The 26,704-nt window shown below is 41.2% G+C and overlaps 3 protein-coding genes across 3 annotated transcripts; 2 read left to right on the forward strand and 1 right to left on the reverse strand.

Moving 5' to 3' along the window:
- The first annotated feature begins 639 nt into the window (after positions 1–639).
- Positions 640–1,044, forward strand: LOC104098626 (uncharacterized). Its single transcript, XM_009605410.2, has one exon. It carries the CDS (start codon positions 640–642, stop codon positions 1,042–1,044), a length of 405 nt encoding a protein of 134 aa, XP_009603705.2.
- A 3,693-nt stretch (positions 1,045–4,737) lies between these two features.
- LOC104105500 (protein HIGH ARSENIC CONTENT 1, mitochondrial) lies at positions 4,738–6,389 on the reverse strand. Its single transcript, XM_009613820.4, has 6 exons — positions 6,253–6,389; positions 5,838–5,915; positions 5,591–5,664; positions 5,407–5,477; positions 5,163–5,216; positions 4,738–5,047 (listed from the first exon to the last, which is right to left on the reverse strand). The coding sequence occupies exons 1-6, from the start codon at positions 6,267–6,269 to the stop codon at positions 4,928–4,930; spliced, it is 414 nt and encodes a 137-aa protein (XP_009612115.1). The 5' UTR covers positions 6,270–6,389; the 3' UTR covers positions 4,738–4,927.
- Positions 6,390–20,020: 13,631 nt separating this feature from the next.
- On the forward strand, positions 20,021–20,879 carry LOC104092580 (uncharacterized). The gene has a single exon (XM_009598209.4). The coding sequence runs from the start codon at positions 20,271–20,273 to the stop codon at positions 20,730–20,732; it is 462 nt and encodes a 153-aa protein (XP_009596504.1). The 5' UTR covers positions 20,021–20,270; the 3' UTR covers positions 20,733–20,879.
- Positions 20,880–26,704: the final 5,825 nt, after the last annotated feature.

Consider the following 26,704-nt stretch of genomic DNA (forward strand, 5'->3'; position numbering starts at 1 on the left):
GTTTGAATTGAAAATTTGAAATAAAAGATGAATATGAAAAAAGATATTATGTGTATCACACTGTGTATCATTTGTGTATCATATATGCATCATATGTGTATCAAATATGTATCACATTTATATTCATGCATACTTATGAGATGCATGCGTGTTACAAGTTTTATACATGTATCGCAGAAGAATTTATTAAACTCGATTTCAACTACGAATTTTGACTCAAACTTGTCTAAATCACATCCAATCTTCCTATAAATTTTGTATATTGAATCATTTATATGTTTTCAATGAATTTCAACCATACCCATTGAAAAAGTCTCTTTTTGCTTAGGTTTTTGAAATCTTGTATAACATTTTCTTTATATTTTATCCCCTTGTTTGCTACATCATTCATTAAAATTTCTTACCGTCTTGCATCTTATATTGTTGACTGCTAAATCTGTAGAGTTAGCGAAGATTCTCGAGAAAAGAAAAATTAATATAGCTTGTGTACACGAGACTAGGTGGGTAGGAGATAAGGCACGAGATGTGGACATGTTCAAACTATGGTATTCTGGGAGGGTGGGGAGCAGGAACGGGGTAGGTATCTTGGTTGATAAGGACCTCCGTAAACTAGTGGTGGAGGTTAGGAGGGTGAATGACATGCTGATGAGTATTAAGCTAGTTGTTGGAGGTTTTACTTTGAACATAATTAGTGCATATGCACCCCAAGCAGGCTTGGATGAGGAAGTCAAGAGGCGTTTCTGGGAGGTTTTGGATGAGACGGTACGTGGTATCCCGCATACCGAGAAGCTTTTTATAGGAGGAGATTTCAATGGCTATATAGGAACGACGTATGTGGGGTATGATGATCTGCATGCTGGTTTTGGTTTTGGAGATAGAAACGGAGGAGGAACATCTCTGCTGGACTTTGCTAGAGCATTTGATTTGGTGATAGCAAACTCGAGTTTCCCGAAGAAGAGGGAGAACTTGGTCACCTTTCGGAGTTCAGTGGCCGAGACTCAGATTGATTATTTATTCTGCAGGAAGTCCGATAGAAATCTTTGAATGGATTTTAAGGTCATCCCGAGTGAGAACCTCTCGACCCTTTATAGACTCCTGGTCATGGACCTTGAGATCACGAGGAAGAGGAGGAAGAGGGCGATGTATAGCCAATATAATATCAAGTGGGGAGCCTTGACGGAAGTTAAAGCGCAAGAGTTGGGGGGTCAAGCTGCTGACTATATGGGCTTGGAGGAGTTGTGGGGACGCAAGCGCTATGTGGATCACCACTGCGCAGTGCATTAGAGAAGCCGCGAGAGAGGTATTATGGGTCTCAAAGGATTACTCTGGTGGTCACAATTGAGACTGGTGGTGGAATGGAGAGGTACAATAAAAAGTGAAAATCAAGAAAGCGGCATATATGAAGCAAGTGGAAAGTGTAGACGAGGAGGTAAAGAGGGCGAATAGGGAGCAATATAAGTTGGCTAAAAAAAAGGCAAAGCTAGCAGTTACGGCGGCCAAGACTGCATTTTTAGTCGTTTGTATGAGGAACTCGAAGGCCGAGGTCGGGATAAGAGGTTGTTCAGGTTATCCAAGGTACAAGAAAGGAAGGCTCGTGACTTGGACCAAGTGAAGTACATCAAGGACGAAGAAGGTAGAGTTTTGTTGGATGAGGGGATTATCCGTCGGAGATAGCAGACCTACTTCCATAGTTTCTTGAACGAGGAGGGGGACAAGAGCATTGTACTGGATGATTTGGAACTCTCTGGGAGTCATTATGACTTTGGGTATTGTAGGCGGATTAGAATTTATGAAGTGGAGGGGGCTATGCGTAAGATGATCAGGGGCAAAGCGACGGGGCCGGATGAAATCCCGGTGGAGTTTTGGAAGAGTGCAGGCAAGGAAGGCTTGGAGTGGCTCACTAGGTTATTTAATGTCATTTTTAGAACGAAGAAGATGCTTGAAGAGTAGAGGTGGAGCACGATGGTTCCTATATACAACAACAGGGGAAATATCCAAAATTACAATAATTATCGGGGTATCAAATTGCTTAACCATACTATGAAAGTATGGGAGAGAGTGGTAGAGCTAAGGGTGAGATAAAATGTGTCTATTTCCGAGAACTAGTTCAGGTTTATGCCGGGGCGTTCGACTACATAAGCCATCCACCTTGTTAGAAGATTGATGGAGCACTATAGGGAGAAGAAGAAGGACTTGCATATGGTGTTCATCGACTTAGAAAAGGCATACGATAAAGTTTCGAGGGAGGTTTTGTGGAGATGTTTGGAGGCTAGAGGTGTACTTATTGCATACGTTAGGGTGATTAAGGACATGTACGATAAAGCAAAGACCCGAGTGAGGACGGTGGGTGGGGACTCAGACCATTTTTCGGTTATGATGGGGTTGCATTAGGGGTCGACACTCAGCCCTTTTTTGTTTGCTCTGGTGATGGACGTACCGACGCGCCACATCCAAGGGGAGATGTCGTGGTTCAAGTTGAGCAAGAGCAAGACAGAATACTTGGAATGTAAGTTCAGTGGTGAGACTCAAGGAGGGAAAGGGGGGTGAGGCTGGACTCATAGGTCATCCCTAGGAGAAGAAGTTTTAAGTACCTTGGGTCTATTATTCAGGGGGATGGGGACATTGATGAAGACGTCACACATCGTATTGAGGGGGGGGGGGGGGAGGGATGGATGAAATGGAGACTCGCTTTCGGTATTTTGTGTGACAAGAAGGTGCCACCGAAACTTAAAGGTATGTTCTACAGAGTGGTGGTCAGACCGACAATGTTGTGTGGGGATGAATGTTGGCCAGTCAGGATCGTTCATGTCCAAAAGATGAAGGTAGCAGAGATGGGGATGTTGAGGTAGATGTGCGGGCACACCAGGTTAGATTGGATTAGAAATGAGGTTATTCGCGACAAGATGGGTGTGGCCCCTATTGAGGACAAGATGCGGGAAGCGCGACTTAAGTGGTTTGGTCATGTGAGGAGGAGGAGCATTGACGCCCCGGTGAGAAGGTGTGAGAGGTTGACATTGGAGGGCCTTCGGAGAGGTAAAGGTAGGCCAAAGAAGAGGTGGGGATAGGTGATTAGGCAAGACATGTCGCAACTTCAGCTAATCGAGGACATGACTCTTGATAGGAAGGTATGAAGGTCGAGGATTAGGGTAGTAGAGTAGGTAGTCGACACTCAGCCCTTTTTTGTTTGCTCTGGTGATGGACGTACCGACGCGCCACATCCAAGGGGAGATGTCGTGGTTCAAGTTGAGCAGGAGCAAGACAGAATACTTGGAATGTAAGTTCAGTGGTGAGACTCAAGGAGGGAAAGGGGGGTGAGGCTGGACTCATAGGTCATCCCTAGGAGAAGAAGTTTTAAGTACCTTGGGTCTATTATTCAGGGGGATGGGGAGATTGATGAAGATGTCATACATCGTATTGGGGAGGGGGAGGGAGGGAGAAAGGGATGGATGAAATAGAGACTCGCTTTCGGTATTTTGTGTGACAAGAAGGTGCCACCGAAACTTAAAGGTATGTTCTACAGAGTGGTTGTCAGACCGATAATGTTGTGTGGGGATGAATGTTGGCCAGTCAGGATCGCTCATGTCCAAAAGATGAAGGTAGCAGAGATGGGGATGTTGAGGTAAATGTGCGGGCACACCAGATTAGATTGGATTAGAAATGAGGTTATTCGCGACAAGATGGGTGTGGCCCCTATTGAGGACAAGATGCGGAAAGCGCGACTTAAGTGGTTTGGTCATGTGAGGAGGAGGAGCATTGACGCCCCGGTGAGAAGGTGTGAGAGGTTGACATTGAAGGGCCTTCGGAGAGGTAAAGGTAGGCCAAAGAAGAGGTGGGGATAGGTGATTAGGCAAGACATGTCGCAACTTCAGCTAATCGAGGACATGACTCTTGATAGGAAGGTATGAAGGTCGAGGATTAGGGTAGTAGAGTAGGTAGTTTTGAGTGTTCATAATAGTAGTATTGACACGCAGTCTTGCCTTCTGTTGATAATAGGGTTTTATGACTAACCGTTGTTTTCTTTCATTGTTGATCACTTTACTATCTTGTTGTCTTTATTCTTCTTTTATATGGCTTTTGGTGTTGTCCCTTCTTGTCTATATTTTCATTAATGTGGTGCTTATGCTTTCCTGAGCCGAGGGTCTATTGGAAACAACATCTCTATCCTCACAAGGTAGGGGTAAGGTCTGCGTACATACTACCCTCCCCAAAGCCCACAGTGTGGGATAATACTAGGTATGTTGTTGTTGTTGTTGGTGCATCTTATATTGTTGATCACACTTAAAAATATGGAAAGAGATCTTTGCGTATGATTTTTGGAGGGAAAAAAATCCTTATTTATCTGGATTTTTAATTTTTGTATGTGCTTGACTATTTTTTGTAAGTTTATGATTAATTACTAGAGATCAGTAAGCTTAAGCTTATTTTGGACATTTCCGTAAGATTCTCGACATTCTCATCTCTAAATTAGGAATAGATAAAATCCAAATGGACGAAAAGTTAATGATTTTAACCAAGTCAAGAATGGTTTTACAGCATTAAGATCAAGTAACCATAATCCCAAGCAATGAAGAGATAGTTAAATACCAATTGTGAACATAGATCCAAGGTGGCTAGTCGAACAATCATTATTTTATTTTTCATGTTACCATATCAAATTTGCTATAGGAAAATTACTATTGTATGTCGACATAATCTGATGCCTAATGGTATAAAAAAATTGTACATCATCAGTCCATAGAAGTTAATGACAAGTGAATTTATTCTCCAACATTAACAAGCTCAAAATCATCAAAATAGAAGAGAAAATCCTTTGCAGACAACAATTTGAAATCAAAATGTAATACAGAAGTTTTACATGCTTATTCCCATGATATTCATTCCACCTGAAATTAATTCTTGTGCAAATTCAACTAATCCAATTGTAGATTCACGGACGAAATTTGCAGGCAGTTTTGAACTGCTCAGCTTCTGCTTTATTATCTCCTTTAAACTCATTATCCACCCATCCTGAGTATCCTCCTTCCAAATTTATTACATCCTTGTACCCCTACACTCAATAACATAGCACTACTATATTTTAAGGAATTTTTTTTTAAACGGCAGGCTAAATTCTGATTGAGAAATTTAACTTTCTGTTATTAAAGGGGAAAGTGCTCACTAACCGCATTAAGAAGATCGACACATGCTCGACGTCCTCTCCCTCCACTGTTGCACCCCTTCAAAATTTTCCCTTTTGTATTTACACGATTTGATTATTTAAAAGGTAATTATAGGTAGCTCTAATTAAGAAATATTCATTGTTAATTTAGATTAAATGACAAGTAATGTGTAATTTTCTTTAACACTATCAACGTATATAATTTAAATTCTTGAAAAGAAAGTTAAAAGATATATAAGTATATTTACCACAATCAGATGGTCCTCCTTTTGGCACACTGAAGAAACCTGGACAAGAAAATTTGGGTTTTGTACTCTTCCTAGCATCCACCAGAAAAATAATAATTAAATATTCTTACATAAAATGGGGATTGAATGGAACTATATATATGAGGTGATGTAATATTTAAAATATTAGCCTTCCATTTTTCACCTTCTTCAGTGAGGAACATGTATGGAATATTTATCGCTTTATCAATATGTCCTCTGTTAAACTCTTCAACTGTCCTGTAAACCCCAGCAGAGAGATAGAAAAGAACAGAGCCTTTATTACCAGGAAATATTGAAATAATGATGTAAAATTAAATTAGAAGAAATTATCAAGATTTGCTAAAATAATTAAAAATTGGTTTAATTTTATTAGATTTCTTATGGTAATTAAAGACTTTTCAATTCCTCACCTCACATCTAAGTAACGGTGACCTGAGGATAGCAGATCCTTGGCACTAATCACATCAACGTGGGAAACATCTTCATTGCTGCCCACCAAAGAAAAATGAAATAAATGCTAAAATTATAGTACATAAATTAGAACACCACAAAGCAAAAAACAAAAAGAGAAAAAAGAGAAACTAAATTTTACTTTCATTTTAAAAGAACCCTCTACAAGATTTTTGATTTGAACATCTTAAAAGAAAAACAATGACTAATATGATTCACGTTGGAGTTGGACGAATTAAAAGTTAAATATAATGATTGAAATAGCAAAGAGAGATCTAGATGTAAGTTAGCATAAAAGACATGAAAAGAATCCAAAATAACGAGACAAAGAAATATTAAGTAACGATTAAGAAGAAACATTAGAATTTGGGTTACCTCTTTATCGAATCCATTTATGCTTATTACAGTTGTAGGAATTGAAGTAGATCTCTTCGAACTTGATTTGGGGCAACCAAGTAGTTATTTTTTTGGTTTTATAGTAGCTCATTGTATGTTTGGGCGTTGACCTTCTTCTTATTGTTACGAGAATAATGATAAAAAAAATTAAATAAGCTTATAGTTAATTGCTTGGTTCCTGCGTTGTTTCTTTTAAATAATTGTGGTGTTACTTCGCTCATAAAGACTTAAACAAATGAGAAAAAATTAGCTAATATTTTTGTCTGGCCTGAAATCTAAACGTAAATACTCATGTATTTCAACTTATTTTTATGATCATTAAGTCATACAACTCGTCGAGGTAATAAAAGATATTTCTTCCAAAATTGAACATGGCAGGCAAGTCACGTCAATCACTCAAATCCGTTGACTTTGATTTATTCACAAAGCAGCTTAATTGGAGTAACAGTTTCGCTTAGTAAGAAGAAAAGCAGCACTATATATTTAATTTCAACATCTATCCAACAAAATAATCAATTACTTCTACGAAAGGGATGCTAGTTTTTATCGTTTTTTTTGGTCAAATGATTTTGTGGTCTATTACAAATTTGTTTTAGTTTTATAACATCATCTTTTTTTTTTTTTACATATAAGAGCTTTATTTTTACACATAAGAGATCTATCTTTTACACATAAGATATTCAAAAAGACACTTTCTTAATTTCAACATTGTAAAAAGCGACGGAGTGCCTTCGTTTTTATTTAGGTGTTTGACAGGAAACGCATGTGATCTGCTAAGCAAGAGTGGGTTACACGTTAATCTCAACAACTACGCTAATTATTATTGCTTAATAAGCTGAAATTCTTTGTCGAATCTATGAGAGAAATTGCTGAGTTCAATCAGTAATATATTGTGTTGATAATTATATGTACATGTTCATGTATCTTATAACTTCTAGTTGTGTAAATGGTTTTGTGAAAATGGAATCTTTTGAAACAACGCATATTAAATATTTTTAAATATTTTATTCATCATTCAAGTCGATCAATATATATGTATACGGTCAAAGTCGAGTTTGCCTTTCGTGTGATTAGTCAAGATTGGAGTATGACGGTCCAAGTGTCGTCGTTATAATATCGAGTTATGATGTGAAGTTGGGATATCGAGCTCGAGATCCAGAGATCGATCGAGCTCGAGTCAAGGTTGAGCTCGAGATCCAGAAACCGATCAATACCGAGCTCGAGTCAAGGTCGAGCTTGAGACCCAGAGACCGACCAATACCGAGACCGATCAAAATCAAGATCGAGCCAAGAGACAAAGAGTTGTTGTAGCCGCACTAGGGAAGAGAATCTCGGCGGAAATCAAGGAAAAGCTAATTAATTATTCTATCATAGGATCCCTACTATATATTTTTAATTGTATCCAAAGTAGGATTCCTCCACTATATTAAAAGTGGCTATCATTTGTGTAAGGGGAGATTGGAGATAGACTTTCATACACTCTCACATTTCAGAGATCATTAAGATTTACACACATATAATAAATATTATCCTTTTTGGGCTTTGGACATTGGTTCATCTTGTTCATTTATAAATTATTCTCTACTCATTTTTTTTTGTTTCTCTACTCAATTTGGGTTTATATTTCATTCTTTTTTTACAGTCAATATTCGATATATTTTTACTTATTTTTCCAATTTGTACCAAGTTATATCATGTATCCTTAGAACTACATATAAATTCAACTCTCTCCGTTTTTCGGGTAAACACTTTGGCGCCCGCCGTGGGGCTAAGGATAATAGTGGTTATTTGATACAAATCTCTGCAAAACACACCATTTTATACTTGCTCTTGTAAGTGTCTTTGATTTCAGGTTAAAAATGACGAACTCTCAATCAATGGCTCTACCTATCGACAACGAAGCTGATCTTCAAGATGAGAACAACAACCTGACGATCGGGGATGAAAGGCCACTCGTCGATCCCGTTGGAGCTCGGGCCATAGATCCAATTGACGATAATTCGCATGTGGCCATCAAGGCGAACCCGCGTTCCGACCAAGAAAATAGCATTTATGGTGGAGCTCGATCTGCAGTTCGAAATACCCAAAATGTTGGAGAAGATCAACCTGCGTATGATTTTCGAAATGTTGCAAGCTCAACAGGTAGTGATAGCTCAGTTACAGAGCCAAACCCAGGAACCGAGCAGGGCCGAGCCCGGTCCACCCCGAAAAGTCACCCACGAAACGGGGCCAGCTGTAGTAAGATCAAATGAACAAGAATAGGGGACTAATCCCGAAATTATTAAGGTGTTAGAGGAACTGACAAAACGAATTGAGTCAGGAGAAAAGAGAATTGAAGCAAACGACAAAAAAATAGAAACTTATAACTCCAGGGTTGATCAGATCGCGGGGGCACCACCGGTATTGAAGGGCTTGGATTCCAAAAAATTCGTACAAAAGCCTTTCCCCCCGAGCGCGGCTCCTAAACCGATCCCCAAGAAGTTTCGCATGGCCGAAATTCCTAAATATAATGGAACGACCGACCCCAACGAACATGTCACATCTTACACATGTGCCATTAAAGGGAACGATCTAGAAGACGACGAGGTCGAATCCGTACTAGTGAAGAAGTTTAGGGAAACCCTGTCAAAGGGGACAATGATATGGTATCATAATTTATCGTCTAACTCTATCAATTCTTTTGCTATGCTTGCAGATTCTTTCATAAAAGCACACGCCGGAGCCATAAAGGTCGAGACTAGGAAGTCGAACCTTTTCAAGGTAAGGCAAAAAGACAACGAGATGCTAAGAGAGTTCGTATCTCGTTTCCAAACAGAACGAATGGATCTACCACCGATCACGGACGATTGGGCTGTACAAGCTTTCACTCAAGAACTGAACGAACGAAGCTCGATGGCTTCACGATAGTTGAAGTAGAATTTGATCGAGTACCCGGCTATTACCTGGGCCGATGTACACAATCTATATCAATCGAAGATCAGAGTTGAAGACGACCAGTTGGGTTATGGGTCCGTTATTAAAAGGGACATCGACCAAGAACCAAGGTCGAACAAGGACCGATATCGGCCATATAACGGAGATCGTAAGGGTAGCGAACCTACACGCAACTCCGTACAAAGAGAAAAGAGAAGTGATCGAGGCCAAGGGTCTCGAGGGGCTGATGAACAGGAATGGGTTCGACAGGCATACCGACCTAAGGAAGCACCACGGTTATCAGAATATAACTTCAACATCGATGCATCCGCCATCGTGTCGGCTATCGGACGCATCAAAGATACTAAGTGGCCTCGACCTCTGTAGTCCGATCCAGCCTAGAGAAACCCCAATCAAATGTGCAAGTATCATGGCACCCATGGCTACATAACCGAAGACTGCAGGCACTTGAGAGAGGAGGTAACCTGTTTATTCAATGAAGGGCACCTTCGGGAATTTTTAAGTGACCGGGCCAAAAACCATTTCAAAAATAGAGATTTAATTAGACAAAACGAACAAGAAGAGCCACAACACATCATCTACATGATCATCGGAGGGATCGATGTCCCCCAGGGGCCGGTGCTTAAACGCACTAAGATGTCTATTGTAAGAGAGAAGAGATCTCGGACTTAGGATTACACACCTAAAAGAACCTTGTCCTTTAGTCACGAAGACGCAAAAAGAATCATGCAACCCCATAACGATACACTGGTAATATCTGTACTTATGAATAAACTCAAGTTAAGCGTGTGTTAATTGATCCATGTAGTTCTGCCAACATCATTCGATCAAGGGTCGTAGAGCAACTCGGTCTACAGGACCAGGTCGTACCCGCTACCCTGGTACTGAACGGATTTAATATGGCGTGTGAAACTACTAAGGGCGAGATAATCTTGCTAGTAAACGTGGTCGGGATCATCCAAGAAATGAAGTTCCACGTAATCGAGGGCGATATGAGATATAACGCCCTATTCGGGAGGCCATGGATCCACAACATGAGAGCAGTGCCCTCAACCCTTCACCAGGTTCTGAAATTCCCAACATCGGAGGGAATCAAAATAGTCTGCGGGGAGCAACCAGCCGCAAAAGCAATGTTTGCCTTCGATGAAGTGATTCTGATATCCTCACTGTCATCGACAAAGGGATCAGATTCGAAGGAGGAACGGGATACCAAATAGCAATCACAAACGTCAGCCTCGACCCAACTAGAGAATCAGAAGACTGACGAAGATGATGACTATGGGGTCCCTCGATCCTTTGTGGTCCCCGATGATTCCGACGCTACCCAATCAACTATCGAAGAACTGAAGCAAATCACGCTGATCGAACATCTACCCAAGTGAAAGGTATACCTAGGCACGGGGTTAGATCCCGAGCTCAGGAAAAAGCTTATTCAATTTCTTATAGCTAACATGAACTGTTTCGCATGGTCCCATCTTGACATGACAGGGATCCCACCGGAAATAAGCACTCATAGATTGATCTTGGATCCGAAATTCCATCTGGTAAAGCAAAAATGAAGGCCCCAGTCCGAGGTCAAACATGCCTTCATCAAGGACGAGGTAACCAAACTTCTTAAAATAGGATCCATTCAAGAAGTAAAATATCCCGAATGGCTAGCAAATGTGGTGGTAGTCCCTAAGAAGGGAAACAAACTTAGAATGTGTATAGATTATAAATACCTGAACAAAGCATGCCCTAAGGATTCCTTTTCTTTGCCTAGCATCGATCGTATGATCGATGCCACAGCCGGCCAAAAGACTCTCAGTTTTCTCGATGCCTACTCTGGGTACAACCAGATACAGATGAACCCGGAGGATCAGGAAAATACCTCGTTTATCACTAAGTATGGTACCTACTGTTATAACGTAATGCCATTTGGTCTAAAAAATGCTGGTGCAACTTATCAAAGCCTAGTAAATTGAATGTTTGAAAACCAGATAGGAAAATCAATGGAAGTTAATATTGATGACATGTTAGTTAAGTCCCTGCGAGAAGAGGACCATTTAAAGCATTTGCAGGAAACTTTCAACATACTAAAGAAGTACAATATGAAGCTCAACCCCGAAAAATGTGCATTCGGGGTTGGCTCGTGCAAGATTCTTGGTTTCATGATGTCCAACCGAGAAATCGAGATCAACCCCGATAAATCAAAGCTATCGAGGACATCACGATAGTAGATAATGTAAAGGCCGTGCAAAGGTTAACGGGGAGGATAGCCGCCCTGGGACGATTCATTTCGAGATCCTCAGATAGGAGCCACCGATTTTTCTCACTGCTTAAGAAGAAAAGCAACTTTGCATGGACTCTGGAATGCCAGCAGGCTTTGGAAGAACTAAAGTGGTATTTATCGAGCCCGCCACTGCTTCATACCCCGAAAGTGGATGAGCAGCTTTACCTGTACTTAGCTGTCTCGGAGTTAGCGGTAAGTGGAGTTCTGGTACGAGAAGAACGAGGTACACAATTCCCTATTTATTATGTCAGTCGGACCTTAGGCGAGGCCGAAACTAGATATCCACACTTAGAAAAATTAACGCTTGCTTTAATAAGCGCCTCTAGGAAACTAAAACCATATTTCCAATGTCATCCGATACATATTGTAACAACTTATCCTCTTCGAAACATTTTGTATAAACCCGAGCTTTTGGGTCGATTGGCCAAATTGGCCATAGAAATTGGAGGATACAATATCGAGTATCGACCCCAAACCGCTATCAAATCTCAAATCTTGGCGGACTTCTGGCTGACTTTTCACCGGCCCTCGTACCCGAGATTGAAAAAGAGCTACTGATAAAATCGGGTACCTCTTCGGGAGTTTGGACCCTTTTCACGGACGGTGCCTCGAACGCGAAGGGGTCCGAATTAGGCATTGTACTAAAATTACCCACAGGTAATGTAGTTAGACAGTCTATCAAAACTACAAAATTGACTAACAATGAGGCCGAGTATGAGACCATGATTGCAGGTCTCAAACTAGCTAGAAGCTTGGGAGCAGAGGTCGTAGAGGCTAAGTGTGATTCCCTCCTCGTGGTAAACCAAGTTATCGGGACTTTTGAAGTCCGAGAAAATCGAATGTAGAGGTACTTGGATAAATTACATATGACTCTACATCAATTTAAAGAATGGACTTTGCAATTTGTACCCCGAGAACAGAACAGTGAAGCCGACACTCTTGCAAACTTAGGTTCATCGATCGAAGAAAACGAACTCAACTCGGGGACTATCGTACAACTCATAAAATCGGTGATCGAAGAAGATCACGCCGAGATAAACTCCACAAGTCTAACCTGGGATTGGAGAAACAAATATATAGAGTACTTCAAGAATGGGAAGCTTCCATCAGATCCAAAGATATCGATTACATCCTACGGGAAATTCACGAGGGCACTTGTGGAAACCATTTCGGTGCCGATTCGCTGGTCCACAAAGCAATCAGAGCAGGGTATTATTGGACCGATATGGGCAAAGATACGAGGGAGTTCGTTAAAAAATGCGACAGATGCCAAAGACATGCGCCCATGATTCATCAACCTGGGGAGCTACTCCATTCGATCCCTATCTCCATGGCCTTTCATGAAATGGGGAATGGACATCGTCGGCCCCCTCCTATCGGCCCCAGGTAAAGCTCAGTTTATTTTATTTATGACTGATTATTTCTCTAAATGGGTTGAAGCACAGAATTTTGAGAAAGTCAGAGAAAAAGAAGTAATAGACTTCATTTGGGATCACATCATATGTCGATTCGGGATGCCAGCCGAGATTGTATGTGATAATGGAAAACAATTTATCAGCAGCAAAGTAACTAAATTTCTTGAGGATCACAAGATCAAAAGGATCCTATCAACACCGTATCATCCTAGCGGGAACGGACAAGCCGAATCGACCAACAAAACCATCATCCAAAATCTTAAGAAGAGATTGACCGATGCTAAAGGAAAATGGAGAGAAATACTACCCAAGGTCCTATGGACATATCACACAACATCGAAATCCAGTACCGGAGCAACGCCATTCTCGTTGGTCTATGGCGTCGAAGCTCTGATCCCGGTTGAGGTCGGAGAACCTAGCATCAGGTTTTGATATGCAACAAAGGAGTCGAATAACGAGACCATGAACACGAGCCTAGAATTATTGGACTAAAGACGAGAGGCCCCTTTCGTCCGATTGACCACCCAAAAATAGCAGAACGAAAGATACTACAATTGAAGAACCAATCTTCGACATTTTAAAATCGGGGACTTGGTGCTAAGGAAAGTCACCCTCAACACCCGAAATCCGAATAAAAGAAAACTGGGTCCGAACTGGGAAGGACCATATCAGGTTCTCGAAATCTTTGGAAATGGATCCTACAAGCTCGACGTGATAAACGGCAAACAACTACCGAGCAATTGGAACGTGTCGTACCTAAAACAATACTACTGCTAAGGTACGACCCTCCCATGTTCATTTGTATTTCGAAATTAACCATTGCAGGTGTTCGACCAGAAACAGGGATGGATTCTTTAACTCGAAGCCTTTAGGTCCGAAAGCACGCGTTTTCCCTTAGACCGGTTTTGTCCCAAATGGGTTTTTCGTCAAGGTTTTTAATGAGGCAACCATTGATCGTGCTAACTTAGAAAAATTCAACAGTATCCGAGGCCTCTTTACAATCAACCTCGAATACTGGGAGGCATTGCCCTCAAATATATCAAGTTCGATGCAAGAAAGTTACTTCATGGCAACATGGTCTCGATAGGAAAAATTTGTAAGGGCCAAATGGACAAACGAACCATGCTCGCGTAGTTAGCTTGAGCCTTGGCACAAAACATGAACACATGTATAATTACTTATAAAGAGAAATTTCTTCTTTACCGATATCTCATATCTCAGAAAGATTCTTCTACTTCATGTTCCCGATCTATTATGTAAACAGGCTTAAGGGCTGACCATGACCGGAGTTGGAATAATTACCCCGTAAATCGGGGACTGCCAACTGAAAAATCAACAAGATCAAGCTCCATATAGCCTAAGGGCTATATGAATTCGAGTTCGAGCAAACACTCATTCGACCATTAAGCCTAAGGGCTACTCTTATTTCGAGTTCGAGCAAACACTCACTCGACCATTAAACCTAAGGGCTACATTAACTCGAGTTCGAGAAAACACTCACTCGACTATAAAGCCTAAGGGATACTCTTACTTCGAGTTTGAGCAAACACTCACTCGACCATTAAGCCTTAGGGCTACTCTTACTTCGAGTTCGAGCATACACTCACTCCACCATTAAGCCTAAGGGCTATTCTTACTTCGAGTTCGAGCAAACACTTACTCGACCATTAAGCCTAAGGGCTACATTAACTCGAGTTCGAGCAAACACTCACTCAACCATAAAGCCTAAGGGCTACATTAGTTCGAGTTCGAGCAAACACTCACTCGACCATTAAGCCTAAGGGCTACACTTACTTCGAGTTCAAGCAAACACTCACTCGACCATTAAGCCTAAGGGCTACTCTTACTTCGAGTTCGAGCAGACACTCACTCGGCCATTAAGCCTAAGAGCTACATTAACTCGAATTCGAGCAAACAATCACTCGACCATAAAGCCTAAGGGCTACTCTTACTTCGAGTTCGAGCAAACACTCACTCGACCATTAAGCCTAAGGGCTACTCTTACTTTGAGTTTGAGTAAACACTCACTCGACCATTAAGCCTAAGGGCTACATTAACTCGAGTTCGAGCAAATACTCACTTGACCGTAAAGCCTAAGGGCTACATTAACTCGAGTTCGAGCAAATACTCACTTGACCGTAAAGCCTAAGGGCTACATTAGTTCGAGTTCGAGAAAACACTCACTCGACCATAAAGCCTAAGGGCTACTCTTATTTCGAGTTCGAGCAAACACTCACTCGACCATTAAGCCTAAGGGATACTCTTACTTCGAGTTTGAGCATACACTCACTCGACCATTAAGCCTAAGGGCTACTCTTACTTCGAGTTCGAGCAAACACTCACTCGACCATTAAGCCTAATAGCTATATTAACTCGAGTTCGAGCAAACACTCACTCGACTATAAAGCCTAAGGGCTATATTAGTTCGAATTTGAGCAAACACTCACTCGACCATTAAGCCTAAGGGCTACTTTTACTTTGAGTTCGAGCAAACACTCACTTGACCATTAAGCCTAAGGGCTACTGTTACTTCGAGTTCGAGCAAACACTCACTAGACCATTAAGACTAAGGGCTACTCTTACTTAGAGTTCGAACAAAACACTCACTCGACCATTAAGCCTAAGGGCTACTCTTACTTCGAGTTCGAGCAAACACTCACTCGACCATTAAGCCTAAGGGCTACTCTTACTTCGAGTTCGAGCAAACACTTAGTCGACCATAAAAGCTTAAGGGCTGTTTTCATTTCGAGTTCGAGAAAACAGTCACTCGACCATTAAGCCTAAGGGCTACTATTACTTCGAGTTCGGACAAACACTCACTCGACCATAAATCCTAAGGGCTGTTTTCATTTCGAGTTCAAGCAAACACTCACTCGACCATAAAAGCCAAAGGGCCGTTTTTCACTTTGAGTCTGAGAAATCATTCTCACTCAACCACAAACCCCAAGGGCCACATTAATTCAGGTTCGAATCATTTCATTTGACATCTATCCATCAAGCCTAAGGGCCACCTCAGTTCGAGTTCGAACATTCACTCGGGGACTACCTATAAGAAACGATCGAGTGCAGTACTTACTATCGGTCCTTACTATCTTAATCTTGGACCTTCGAATAATTATTCAATGCTAAGGCACTTTTTACCTTTGTATAAGTTAACAAAAGGGCAAAAGATTCAGAAGCCATAAAAGGGCAAAGTTTTCTATATATAAATCTTTTACAAAGGCAACTCGGCCCGAAGGAAGTTCTTTACAAAGGCCGAAAGCAGCCTCAATAGAAATAACAAAAACTACCTAAGATCCTAAATGTCTTGGTCTTCATCGGAGGCCGCATCCTCGGGATCTTCCCCACCTTTAGATTCGCTCGAGCTATCGGAGTCTTCCTCAGGGAAGGCCAGCCTTCGAGCCCTGTTTTCCTCCGCCTTGGCAATTTCAATCTCGGCCTCAACATCGAAGCCCTGAGCACTGACCTCCGGGAGCTTCCAGCTCTTTTATTAGCCTCGGTAACCTCGGATCTGGCCATTTCAAGTTCATTAGCCAAGCTTGCCTTATCAGAAGTGGCCAAATCTAATTGACTCTGAAGCTCTTTAACCCTCTCGATATGCACCGAGGTGTTTTCTTTTGCAACCCAAAGCTGGGCCTCAGCCGACTCCAATTGTGCTTGAACGTCCTTTCTGGAAGCGAGGGTATCCATACTTTCTTTGAATTTCCCCCCCTCGGCCATTGGCTCATCCACTTGCGAATTGAGCCGTCTGATCTGCTCAAGCCTCTGCCGAACCTGCATAATCAGATTGTTAGTGGTTATCTCCAATTCATCTTCACTGTCGTGAAGAATTCAAAATACATGCTCGGCCATCTCCTCGTGCTCGTCCCGAGCCGCTACCAAAATCGCTCGGAGTTTCTCGCTAAGAAATTTATAGGAGTCACTCTTCTCAGTGAGGTTTCGAACTTCGGCCTCATGCTCCTCTCGGATTCAGAGGAAAGCCTCGTGATGCAACACCGAAGCCTACATACACAAGGAAAAAATGTTAGAACTATCTACAATTCTAAGTATAAAAGAAACAGCAGAGATGCCATCGGAGTTACCCGATTCAGAGCATGCTGGGCCTCGTTGAAAAGGCAGGCGGGTCCTACCGCATTCATCACCGATTGATCTTCTTCGGTCATCAAGGACCAAAGGTAACTGGAAAACCCCACGGCGGGAGAGAAAATTCGGGTATCCTCAGGGACGGAGAGCACTACCTTCCACCTAGGATCGGGTTCAACACTCGGGGTCGGGAATCGGTCCACCAGTTTTAGAACTGATGAAGACCCGACAAAGCCCGACTATGATGCTTTCTTTGGTATTGGTAATCCACCAAACCCGATAACCTCCTCCGAGGCAGCTGACTCGATCCCATCCCGAAAACCGTGGATATCGATCAGCTCCTGAATGCCCTCGTAGGATCGACCTTCCAACATGATAGCCTCACGGATCATAGCATCCGAAATCTGAGGGGATCCGCTCATATCAACTATGCCGAGATCATCCCTCAAGATATCTTCTACTGCCCGAGAAATCCTACCCTCGGTATCCCCTTCAACCACCTTAGCTCGAGACGGAATAGTCTCGGCTTTTTCTTGTTCTAGGATTATGGCCAGGGTTCCTTTATTTACTTTCGCCGATTCGGAAGATTGTTGTATCACAACATTAGCCTGTACACAGGCTAATTCCTCTTCTCCTTCTTCGGGCTCGTCCCTTAATCGGCGGATCGATTCCGAAGGCGTGACACTGGAGCCCCCCTTGGCTTGCAAGATTTCTTAGCCGGTTTTTTCTTTTCCGAGACCGGAGAACTCCGTATGTATTTTCTCTTCTTTTCTTTAACCTGCTTCAGGGCAGGAACCTCTTCATCACCAGATGGGGGCCTCATGGCAACATCCTTCCCTAGTCCTACAAAGGGAAAAGAGGGGATAAACAACTAAAAAAGAACAAATGACAAACAAATTAAGAAAGAGACTTACTATGACTACCGGCCTCCCATCGACCCTTTGATAATTCCACCCAAGCACGCTCGGAGTACGGTCTCTAAAGCACCAGACCTTCAACCCATTGTTTAAGATCTGAAATTGGTTCCGGCATCCGAGCCACGACTGTGATAAGAAAGGAAAAGTGATCAAGAAAATGAAAGGCAAGTCACAAAATTAATACGAACGAAGGGAAATAAGCACTCACGGTTTATATTCCATTTCTCAGGAAACAACATGTCATCGGCAGGGATCAGGTATGAGGTTTTGACTCGAACAAAAGGGCCCATCCAACCTCGGTCACGAGTCTCGTCTATACTCGAGAATGGCGCTTTGGTGGCTCGGCGAGCAAGCTTGATTAACCCTCCTCGATAAAGTCGGGGACTATAAAGGCGCATAAGGTGATTGAGGGTGAAAAGACACCCCTCGATTTTGCTCGAGAAAAATCGGAGAAGAATCACTATTCTCCAAAAAGAAGGATGGATCTGGCCAAGGGTCATGTCGTATCTCTTGCAAAAGGCGAGATGACAGGGTCTAAAGGACCCAACGTGAAAGGATAAGTATAAACACTTAGGAACCCTTCCACGTGGGTAGTAATCGATTCATCAGGCGATGGGACTACCACGTACTTATCATCCCAGTTGCATTCTTTTTTGACTTTCTCGAGAATTTTCTCGGTGATCGTACACTGGTACCTCGACATCGGCTCACATCGGCCCGGTACCAAAGAAGGTATTTCAACTTTAAAGTCACTGACAGTTGAACACCCTACCGGAATGAATTCCTCAGGGCGAGGCTCCACCACATCCTCGCCGCCGGCGGGTCGTGATGAAGAAGCGGCCTCTTTTTGCGGAACGGTTTTAGACGTTTTGGCCATCTAAATTTCTGTGAACAAAGAAGAAGGAAGATTGAATTATTTGATGTTTTGATAAGAACAAGAAACTTGGAAATAGGAAGTTTTGGGAGAAGGCGAAGGAAGGACTGTGAAGATTGGAATGAAAAAGGCTTAAAAGTTTGATATAATGAAGAAGGGGGCTATTTATAGATGTCACAGTGATAGTTCAAAATTGGCAGTGGCCGACCATTGACTGACGCGCATTTAATGCCTTGGTAACTGGATCGACGGTATATTTGTAACATACGTCACGATCGGGATCGACGCAGACGTCAGTATGTATCTAGTCAGAGATTGAAAAATCATATCGTTCCTCGCCACCTTCTTTCCGAGAAACGAGGGGACTATCTGTATACGGTCAAAACCGAGTTTGTCCTTCGTGTGATTAGTCAAGATTGGAGCATGACGGTCCGAGTGTCGTCGTTATAATATCCAGCTATGATGTAAAGTTGGGATATCGAGCTCGAGATCCAGAGACCGATCAAGCTCGAGTCAAGGTCGAGCTCGAGATCCAGAGACCGATCAATACCGAGCTCGAGTCAAGATCGAGCTTGAGTCAAGGTCGAGCTCGTGACCCATAGACCGACCAATACCGAGACCGACCAAAATCAAGATCGAGCCAAGGGACAAAGAGTCGTTATAGCCGCACTAAGGAAGAGAATTTGGACGGAAATCAAGGAAAAACTAATTAACTATTATATCATGAGATCCCCACTATATATTTTTAATTGTATTCAAAGTAAGATTCCTCCACTATATTAAGAGTGGCTATCATTTGTGTAAGGGGAGATTGGAGATAGACTTTCATACACTCTCACATTTTAGAGATCATTGAGATTTACACACATATAGTAAACATTATCCTTTTTTGGACTTTGGACATTGGTTCATCTTGTTCATTTATAAATCATTCTCTACTCAATTTGGGTTTGTATTTCATTCCTTTTTTATAGTCAATATTCGATATATTTTTACTTATTTTACCAATTTATACCAAGTTATATCACGTATTCTTAGAACTACGTATAAATTCAACTCTATCCATTTTTCGGGTAAACTATATAATCTTGAGAAACTGACACGACCCAAAAATAAATAAAAAAAGAGAAAAAGAAAGAAGAGAAGATTAGTGATATCGTGATGCCGCCAATGGCTTCAGGATACTTAGTTGAGTAAATAATTTGGTAAGAAAAATAAAATTCTTTGAAATAATGTCAACTAAATTGGTCTTTCCTTTTCCTTATCAACAGCAAATTAACCTTTCTTGTAATAATGTTTACTAATACAAGGCCGACATTAATAGCATGCAACCTCTAATTAATAATTTTGACCCGTATCTCTTTCTAATCTGACCCGGATCCTTCCTCAACCCAATAGCTCCCCCGCGGAACACTCAAATAAATTCCAAAAAACTTCTAAATCCCTAATTCATCAACCAAAAACCCTATTAATTGAACAATTCAAAGATATAATTAATAGCAATGGCGTCAGAGAAGAAAGAATCGGAGGCAATCGCTCTGCTATCTATCTACGGCGACGAGGATGATGATATGGAAGAAGAAGAAGAAGAATACCGACCTGAATCCCAAAACGTCTCCGTTTCAAATAATCGAATCGAAATTTCTTCAGAACCTGTTATAGACGTTCCTGCAAAAGAAGAACAAAAAGGAGAAACAGATCTGTTGGAGAAATGGCTGCCTCCTCCACCAAAGGAGAAGTGTTCAGACGAATTGCAAGAAAAGATTATTAAATTACTTGCTCTAAAGAAGACTACTGGCACAAGCTTTAATGCAGAATTACGCAACAAAAAGGAGTATCGGAATCCAGATTTGTTGCTGCATACAGTGAAATCTCAAGAAACTGAGCCGATAGGATCTCGCTTCGATAAAGCCGTATTTGATCCGCATGGATATGATAAAACTGACTTCTACGATGCAATATGAAAGTCATTGGAAGAATTTTCAATACAAAAATTGGGCAGAAGAATTTTATTAGTCTTCTTTTTGCCCTTAAGAAAATCCCTTCAAGCTAGTAATAGATGATATAACGTTTATTAATTGCTTTGAAAAATATGAGATTTTCTTCTTCTTCTTCTTCTTCTTCTTCTTCTTCTTCTTCTTCTTCTTCTTCTTCTGATACAAAATTTTCTTTAGCTCCGAATGTATTTAATTTTCAGAATGAGGAGACTTAGCTTAGCTACATGCATCCAGAACAGGCAGTTTGCAATATTAATTATAACTTACTCCAACACAGTTTTATTCATTGATGTTCTTATTTATATTACAAACTGGATCACGATACAAAGAAATACGTTGCATGCATGCTTCATAGCGGGAATTGGTAAATGCATTGAAATAAAAACTGAAATCACACACAATTGCTTCCTCAAGGAAAAAAATTCGATGTTGCAAATCAGAAACACATCATTTCTCCCTCAAAGATATTAAATTTTATGAGGATTAAGTGCTACTTCAAATTCTGAGGTGTTAGTGAAGCAAATCTTCAGATACTTTGTGTAAGAGAAGGACTTGTATTTTAGAGGGTTGCTTTCACTTAGGGTGTTCATAAAAACCCTAAAAATCGAACCAAACCGAAAACCGAATCAAATTGACTAAAAAAACCGATATTTTTTCGGTTTGATTTGATTTTGGTTTTGAATTTTAAAAATCGACCAAATTTGGTTTGGTTTTGGTTTTAATAAAAAAATAACTGAAAAAATCCGAACCAAACTGAATATAGAAATAATTATTTAAAATTTATTATTATACAAAGTTTCTAAAATTTTATGTTACATTTTAATAGTTTGCTCTTTTAGTCTAGTTTTTTGCTATTATAATAATATAGTTTTTTGCATTTACATTCTAGTTTGATTGATATTTTTCTTTTGCTAAGTACAAGAATTTATTTCATGTTAAAAATAATCTATTTTTAATTGAGTCCTAAAATTATTCATTACTATTTGGTTCAATTATCATCAATATATCTTGGTAAATGAAAGATTTCTCGAATAGCAATTGGTTTGATAATGTATGTTGAAAATGTAGTCACCGAAACTTGGTAGTATATGTCGCATATTTAAAAAAAAACCGAATAACCGACAAAAACCGAATCAATAAAAAACTGACTTAATTGGTTTGGTTTGATTTCAAAATTTGAAAAACCGACTTAATTGATTTTGTTCTATTTTAGAGAAAAACCGATCCAAACTGAACCATTAACACCCCTACTTTCACTTATAAGTGCTTTTGCAGGTTAGATTATGCATCCAGAACAGGCAGGACTAGTTAAACAACCAAGAGATATTCTATCACTGGCTGATTGGTTGCCACTCTATGTATTCCGCTTTCTAACTTCCCATTGCTGATGGCCTGAGTACAAGCCCAAAAATATTAAGAAGAACAAAAAACAAGAATCATGCATCTCTCAACATAACACAGAATGCATTGACATAATAATGGAGAAAATCAGAAAAAGATTGAATGAGAGTCTATGTTGCTCGGACTCTTCAAAAATAGTCGCATCTAGTGGCAGAGGTAGAGTTGATCTTATATATACATCATAATTTTTCGGTGAAGGGGTTGAGATGAAACCGCTTCCGCCTCATAACTCCGTCCCTAGGCGCATACATGTTGGATCCTAAAAAAGTGCATTATTTTTGGAGGATCCAACACACACCCGACGATATTATTGAAAAGTTCGAGCAAACATAGACGAGAAGAATACCTTTAAAATCATGCCATTTATGCAAACCAATGCACCAGGAATGGGTTCAACAGCAAACCTGTATACGGTCAAAACCGGTTAGTACTTCGTACGAACTGGTCGAAATGGTAATGCATCGGATCAAAGATCAGGTTGAGGTCCGAAGTCAGGTCATCAAGTTTCGAGCCCTAGGGACCGATCAATGTCGAGCTCGATATCATTATCGAGCTCGAATCCAAATCGAACTATGATGAAGTTATCGAGCTTACGAGGCAGAGACCGACCAACACTGTCCCCGAATCAATATAAGACTCCAAATCAGAATCGAGCTCAAGTCAAGATCGAGAGCTTGAGTCGGTATCGAGCTCGAGTCAAATATCGAGCTCATAGACAAGAGACGTTGCAACCGCACTAGGGGAGAGAATCCTGGCAGGAATTATGAAAAAACTGATTTATCATGGATCTCCCACTATGTATTTTTAATTGTATATAAAGTAGGATCCCTCCACTATAAAGGGGTTGGTTATTATTTTTGTAGGTAGGAAGTTTTCTACATACATGATAACTGAGAGATCATATACTCCTATATTGAAGAGTTATCCCTTTTTAGCTACATAGAATGATTCATCTTGCTTAATCCATAAATCATCTTTTTTCCAACTTTGCTTATTTTTCATTCTTTGCAATCAATATTCGATATTTTCATTTTACTCTTAAAATTTGTGTCAATTTATATCATATACCCTTAGAACTACGTACAAATTCAATTATATCCGTTTTTCGGGTAAACAGTTTGGCGCCCACCGTGGGGTTAAGGATAATAGTGGTTATTTGATACGAATCCGCAAAACACGCCATTTTACGCTTATTTTCGGAAGTGTCTTTGATTTCAGATTAGCAACGACTAACTATCAATTAAATGGCCTTACCTATCGACAACGAAGCTGGTCTTCAAGATAAGAACAATAACTTGACGCCCAGGATCAAAAGGCCGCTTGTCGACGCCGTTGAGGCTCGAATCGAAGTGCCATTAGATGTTAATTCACATGTGGACATTGAGGCAAACCTATACTCAGAACCTGAAAATAGCATTCATGGTGGCACTTGATCTGCAGCTCGAGATACCCATAACGTTGAAGAAAATGGCGTCAGCTTGCGCATGATTTTTGAAATATTGCAAGATCAACAGGCAGCAATAGCTCAGTTACAGAGTCAAACCAGATACCGAGCAGGCCGGAGCCTAGTCCACCCCGATAAATCGCCCACAGAACGGAACCAACTATAGTAAGGTCAAATGAGCAAGAGTCGGGGACTAATCCCGAAATTGCTAAGATGTTCGAAGAACTGACCAAACAAATAGAATCAGGTGAAAGGAGGATCGAGGCAAACGACAAAAATGTGGAAACATATAACTCCAGGGTTGATCAGATCTCGGGGGCACCACCGATATTGAAGGGATTAGATTCCAAAAAATTCGTACAAAAGCCTTTCCCCCAAGAGTGGCTCCTAAACCGATCCCAATGAAATTTTGAATGCTCGAGATTCCTAAATATAACGGAACTACCGACCCCAATGAATATGTCGCCTCTTACACATGTGCCATCAAAGGGAACGACCTAGAGGACGATGAAATCGAATCCGTATTATTGAAAAAATTCGGTGAAACTCTGTCAAAGGGAGCAATGATATGGTATCATAATTTACCATCTAATTCCATCGATTCTTTTGCTATGCTTGCAGATTCCTTCATAAAAGCACATGCCGAGGTCATAAAGGTCGAGACCAGGAAGTCAGACCTGTTCAAGGTAAGACAAAAGGATAACGAGATGCTAAGGGAATTCGTATCTCGTTTTCAAATAGAATGAATGGATCTGCCATCAGTCACAGATGATTGGGCTGTTCAGGCTTTCACTCAAGGTTTGAACGAACAAAGTTCGACGGCTTCACGACGGTTGAAGCATAACCTGATCGAGTACCTAGCTATTACTTGGGCCAACGTGCATAATCGGTACCAATCAAAAATTAGAGTCGAAGACTATCAGTTGGGGTCTGAACCCGCTGCTAGAAGGGATATCAATCGAGAACAAGGTCCGATCAGGGACCGATACCGACCGTGTGGAAACCACAGAATCAATGAATCGAGATGTAACCCCGGACAAGGCAACAAAAGAAGTGATCGAGGTCAAGGGTCTCGTGGGCTTATGAACATAAATGGGTTCGACAGGCCTACCGTACCTAAGGAAGCGCCACAGTTATCGGAGTATAAATTCAGCATTGATGCATCCTCCACTGTGTCGGCTATCGGACGCATCAAAGACACTAAATAGCCTCGACCCATGCAGACCGATCCTGCCCAGAGGAATCCCAATCAAATGTGCGAATATCATGGTACCCATGGCCATAGAACGGAAGATTGTAGGCAACTAAGAGAGGAGGTAGCCCGGTTATTCAATAAAGGGCACCTTCGAGAATGTTTAAGCGACAGGGCCAAAAACCATTTCAAACACAGGTATTTCGGCAAACAAAACAAACAGGAAGAACCATAGCACATCATCCACATGATCATCGGCCACATCGATACCCCTCAAGGGCCGATACTTAAACGCACTAAGACATCGGTTATGAGAGAAAAACAACCTCGAACTCAGGATTACGTACCCATAGAAACCTTGTCCTTTAATGATGAAGATGCAGAAGGAGTCATGCAACCTCATAACGATGCACTGGTAATATCCGTACTTATGAATAAAACTAAAGTTAAGCGTGTGTTAATTGATCCAGGTAGCTCAGCCAACATTATTAGATCAAAGGTTGTAGAATAACTCGGTCTACAGGATCAGTTCGTACTCGCAACCCTAGTTCTAAACGGATTCAATATGGCATGTGAAGTTACCAAAGGCGAGATAATTCTGCTGATAAACATGGCCGGGACCATCCAGGAAATGAAGTTCCACATAATCTAAGGCAACATGAGGTACACCGCCCTTTTTGGAAGGCCATGGATCCACAATATGAGAGTTGTACCTTCGACCCTATACCAGGTTCTTAAATTCCCAACATCGAAGGGAGTCAAAATAGTGTACGGAGAACAACCGGCCGCGAGAGAAATATTTGCCGTCGAAGAAGCAATTCCGATATCCTCACCTTCATCAACAAAGGGGTCAGACTCAAAAAGGGAACGAGATGCCAAATAGCAATCACAGACGTCAGCCTCAACCCAAACCAGAAAATCAGAAGATCGACGAAGATGATGATCAAAGGATCCCTCGATCCTTCGTGGTTCCCGATAATTCCGACGCCACCCAATCAACGATTGAAGAATTGGGGCAAGTCATACTAATCGAGCATTTGCCCGAACGAAAGGTATATCTGGGAACGGGATTAACCCCCGAACTCAGGAAAAGGCTTATTAAATTTCTTATCGATAACATAGATTATTTTGATTGGTCCCATTTTGATATAATAGGGATCCCACCAGATATAATAACGCATCGGCTAAGCCTGGACCCTAGGTTCAAACCGGTGAAGCAAAAAAGAAAACCCAGTCCGAGGTAAAGCACACATTCATAAAGAACGAGGTAACTAAACTTCTTAAAATAGGGTCCATTCTGGAGGTGAAATATCCCGAATGGTTAGCCAATGTAGTCCCTAAAAAAAGGAACAAACTTAGAATGTGTATAGATTATAAGGATTTAAACAAAGCATGCCCCAAAGATTCTTTTCCGCTGCCCAACATCGATCGCATGATCGATGCCACGGCCGGCCACGAGGTCCTTACTTTTCTCGATGCCTATTCCCGGTATAATCAAATCCAAATGAACCCGGAAGACCAGGAAAAGACTTCATTTGTCACCAAGTATGGAACATATTGTTATAATGTGATGCCCTTCGGGCTAAAAAATGCAGGAGCTACTTACCAACGCATAGTAAATAAAATGTTCGAGGAACAAATAGGTAAATCAATGGAAGTTTATATTGATGACATGCTAGTTAAGTCCCTACGCGCAAAGGACCATTTGGCTCATTTGCAGGAAACATTCAAGATTTTAAGGAAATACAACATGAAGCTCAACCCCGAGAAATGTGCTTTCGCGGTCGGTTCGGGCAAGTTCCTTAGTTTTATGATATCTAATCGGGGGATCAAGATCAACCCCGATAAAATCAAGGCTATTGAAGACATCGCCATCATGGACAGTGTAAAAGCCGTGCAAAG

The sequence above is a fragment of the Nicotiana tomentosiformis genome, chromosome 6, assembly GCF_000390325.3.
Source record: "Nicotiana tomentosiformis chromosome 6, ASM39032v3, whole genome shotgun sequence".
NCBI classification, from domain to species: domain Eukaryota; kingdom Viridiplantae; phylum Streptophyta; class Magnoliopsida; order Solanales; family Solanaceae; genus Nicotiana; species Nicotiana tomentosiformis.

Bases quoted from the DNA above. Each gene is read 5' to 3' on its own strand.
- LOC104105500 (XM_009613820.4), bottom strand. The intron at 5,217-5,406 runs GTAAATATACTT...AAAATTTTGAAG, and splicing joins AGGAGGACCATCTGATTGTG to GGGTGCAACAGTGGAGGGAG. The intron at 5,048-5,162 runs GTTAGTGAGCAC...TATTGAGTGTAG, and splicing joins GTGTCGATCTTCTTAATGCG to GGGTACAAGGATGTAATAAA.
- LOC104092580 (XM_009598209.4), top strand. From the start codon at position 20,271: ATGGCGTCAGAGAAGAAAGAATCGGAGGCAATCGCTCTGCTATCTATC.
- LOC104098626 (XM_009605410.2), top strand. From the start codon at position 640: ATGCTGATGAGTATTAAGCTAGTTGTTGGAGGTTTTACTTTGAACATA.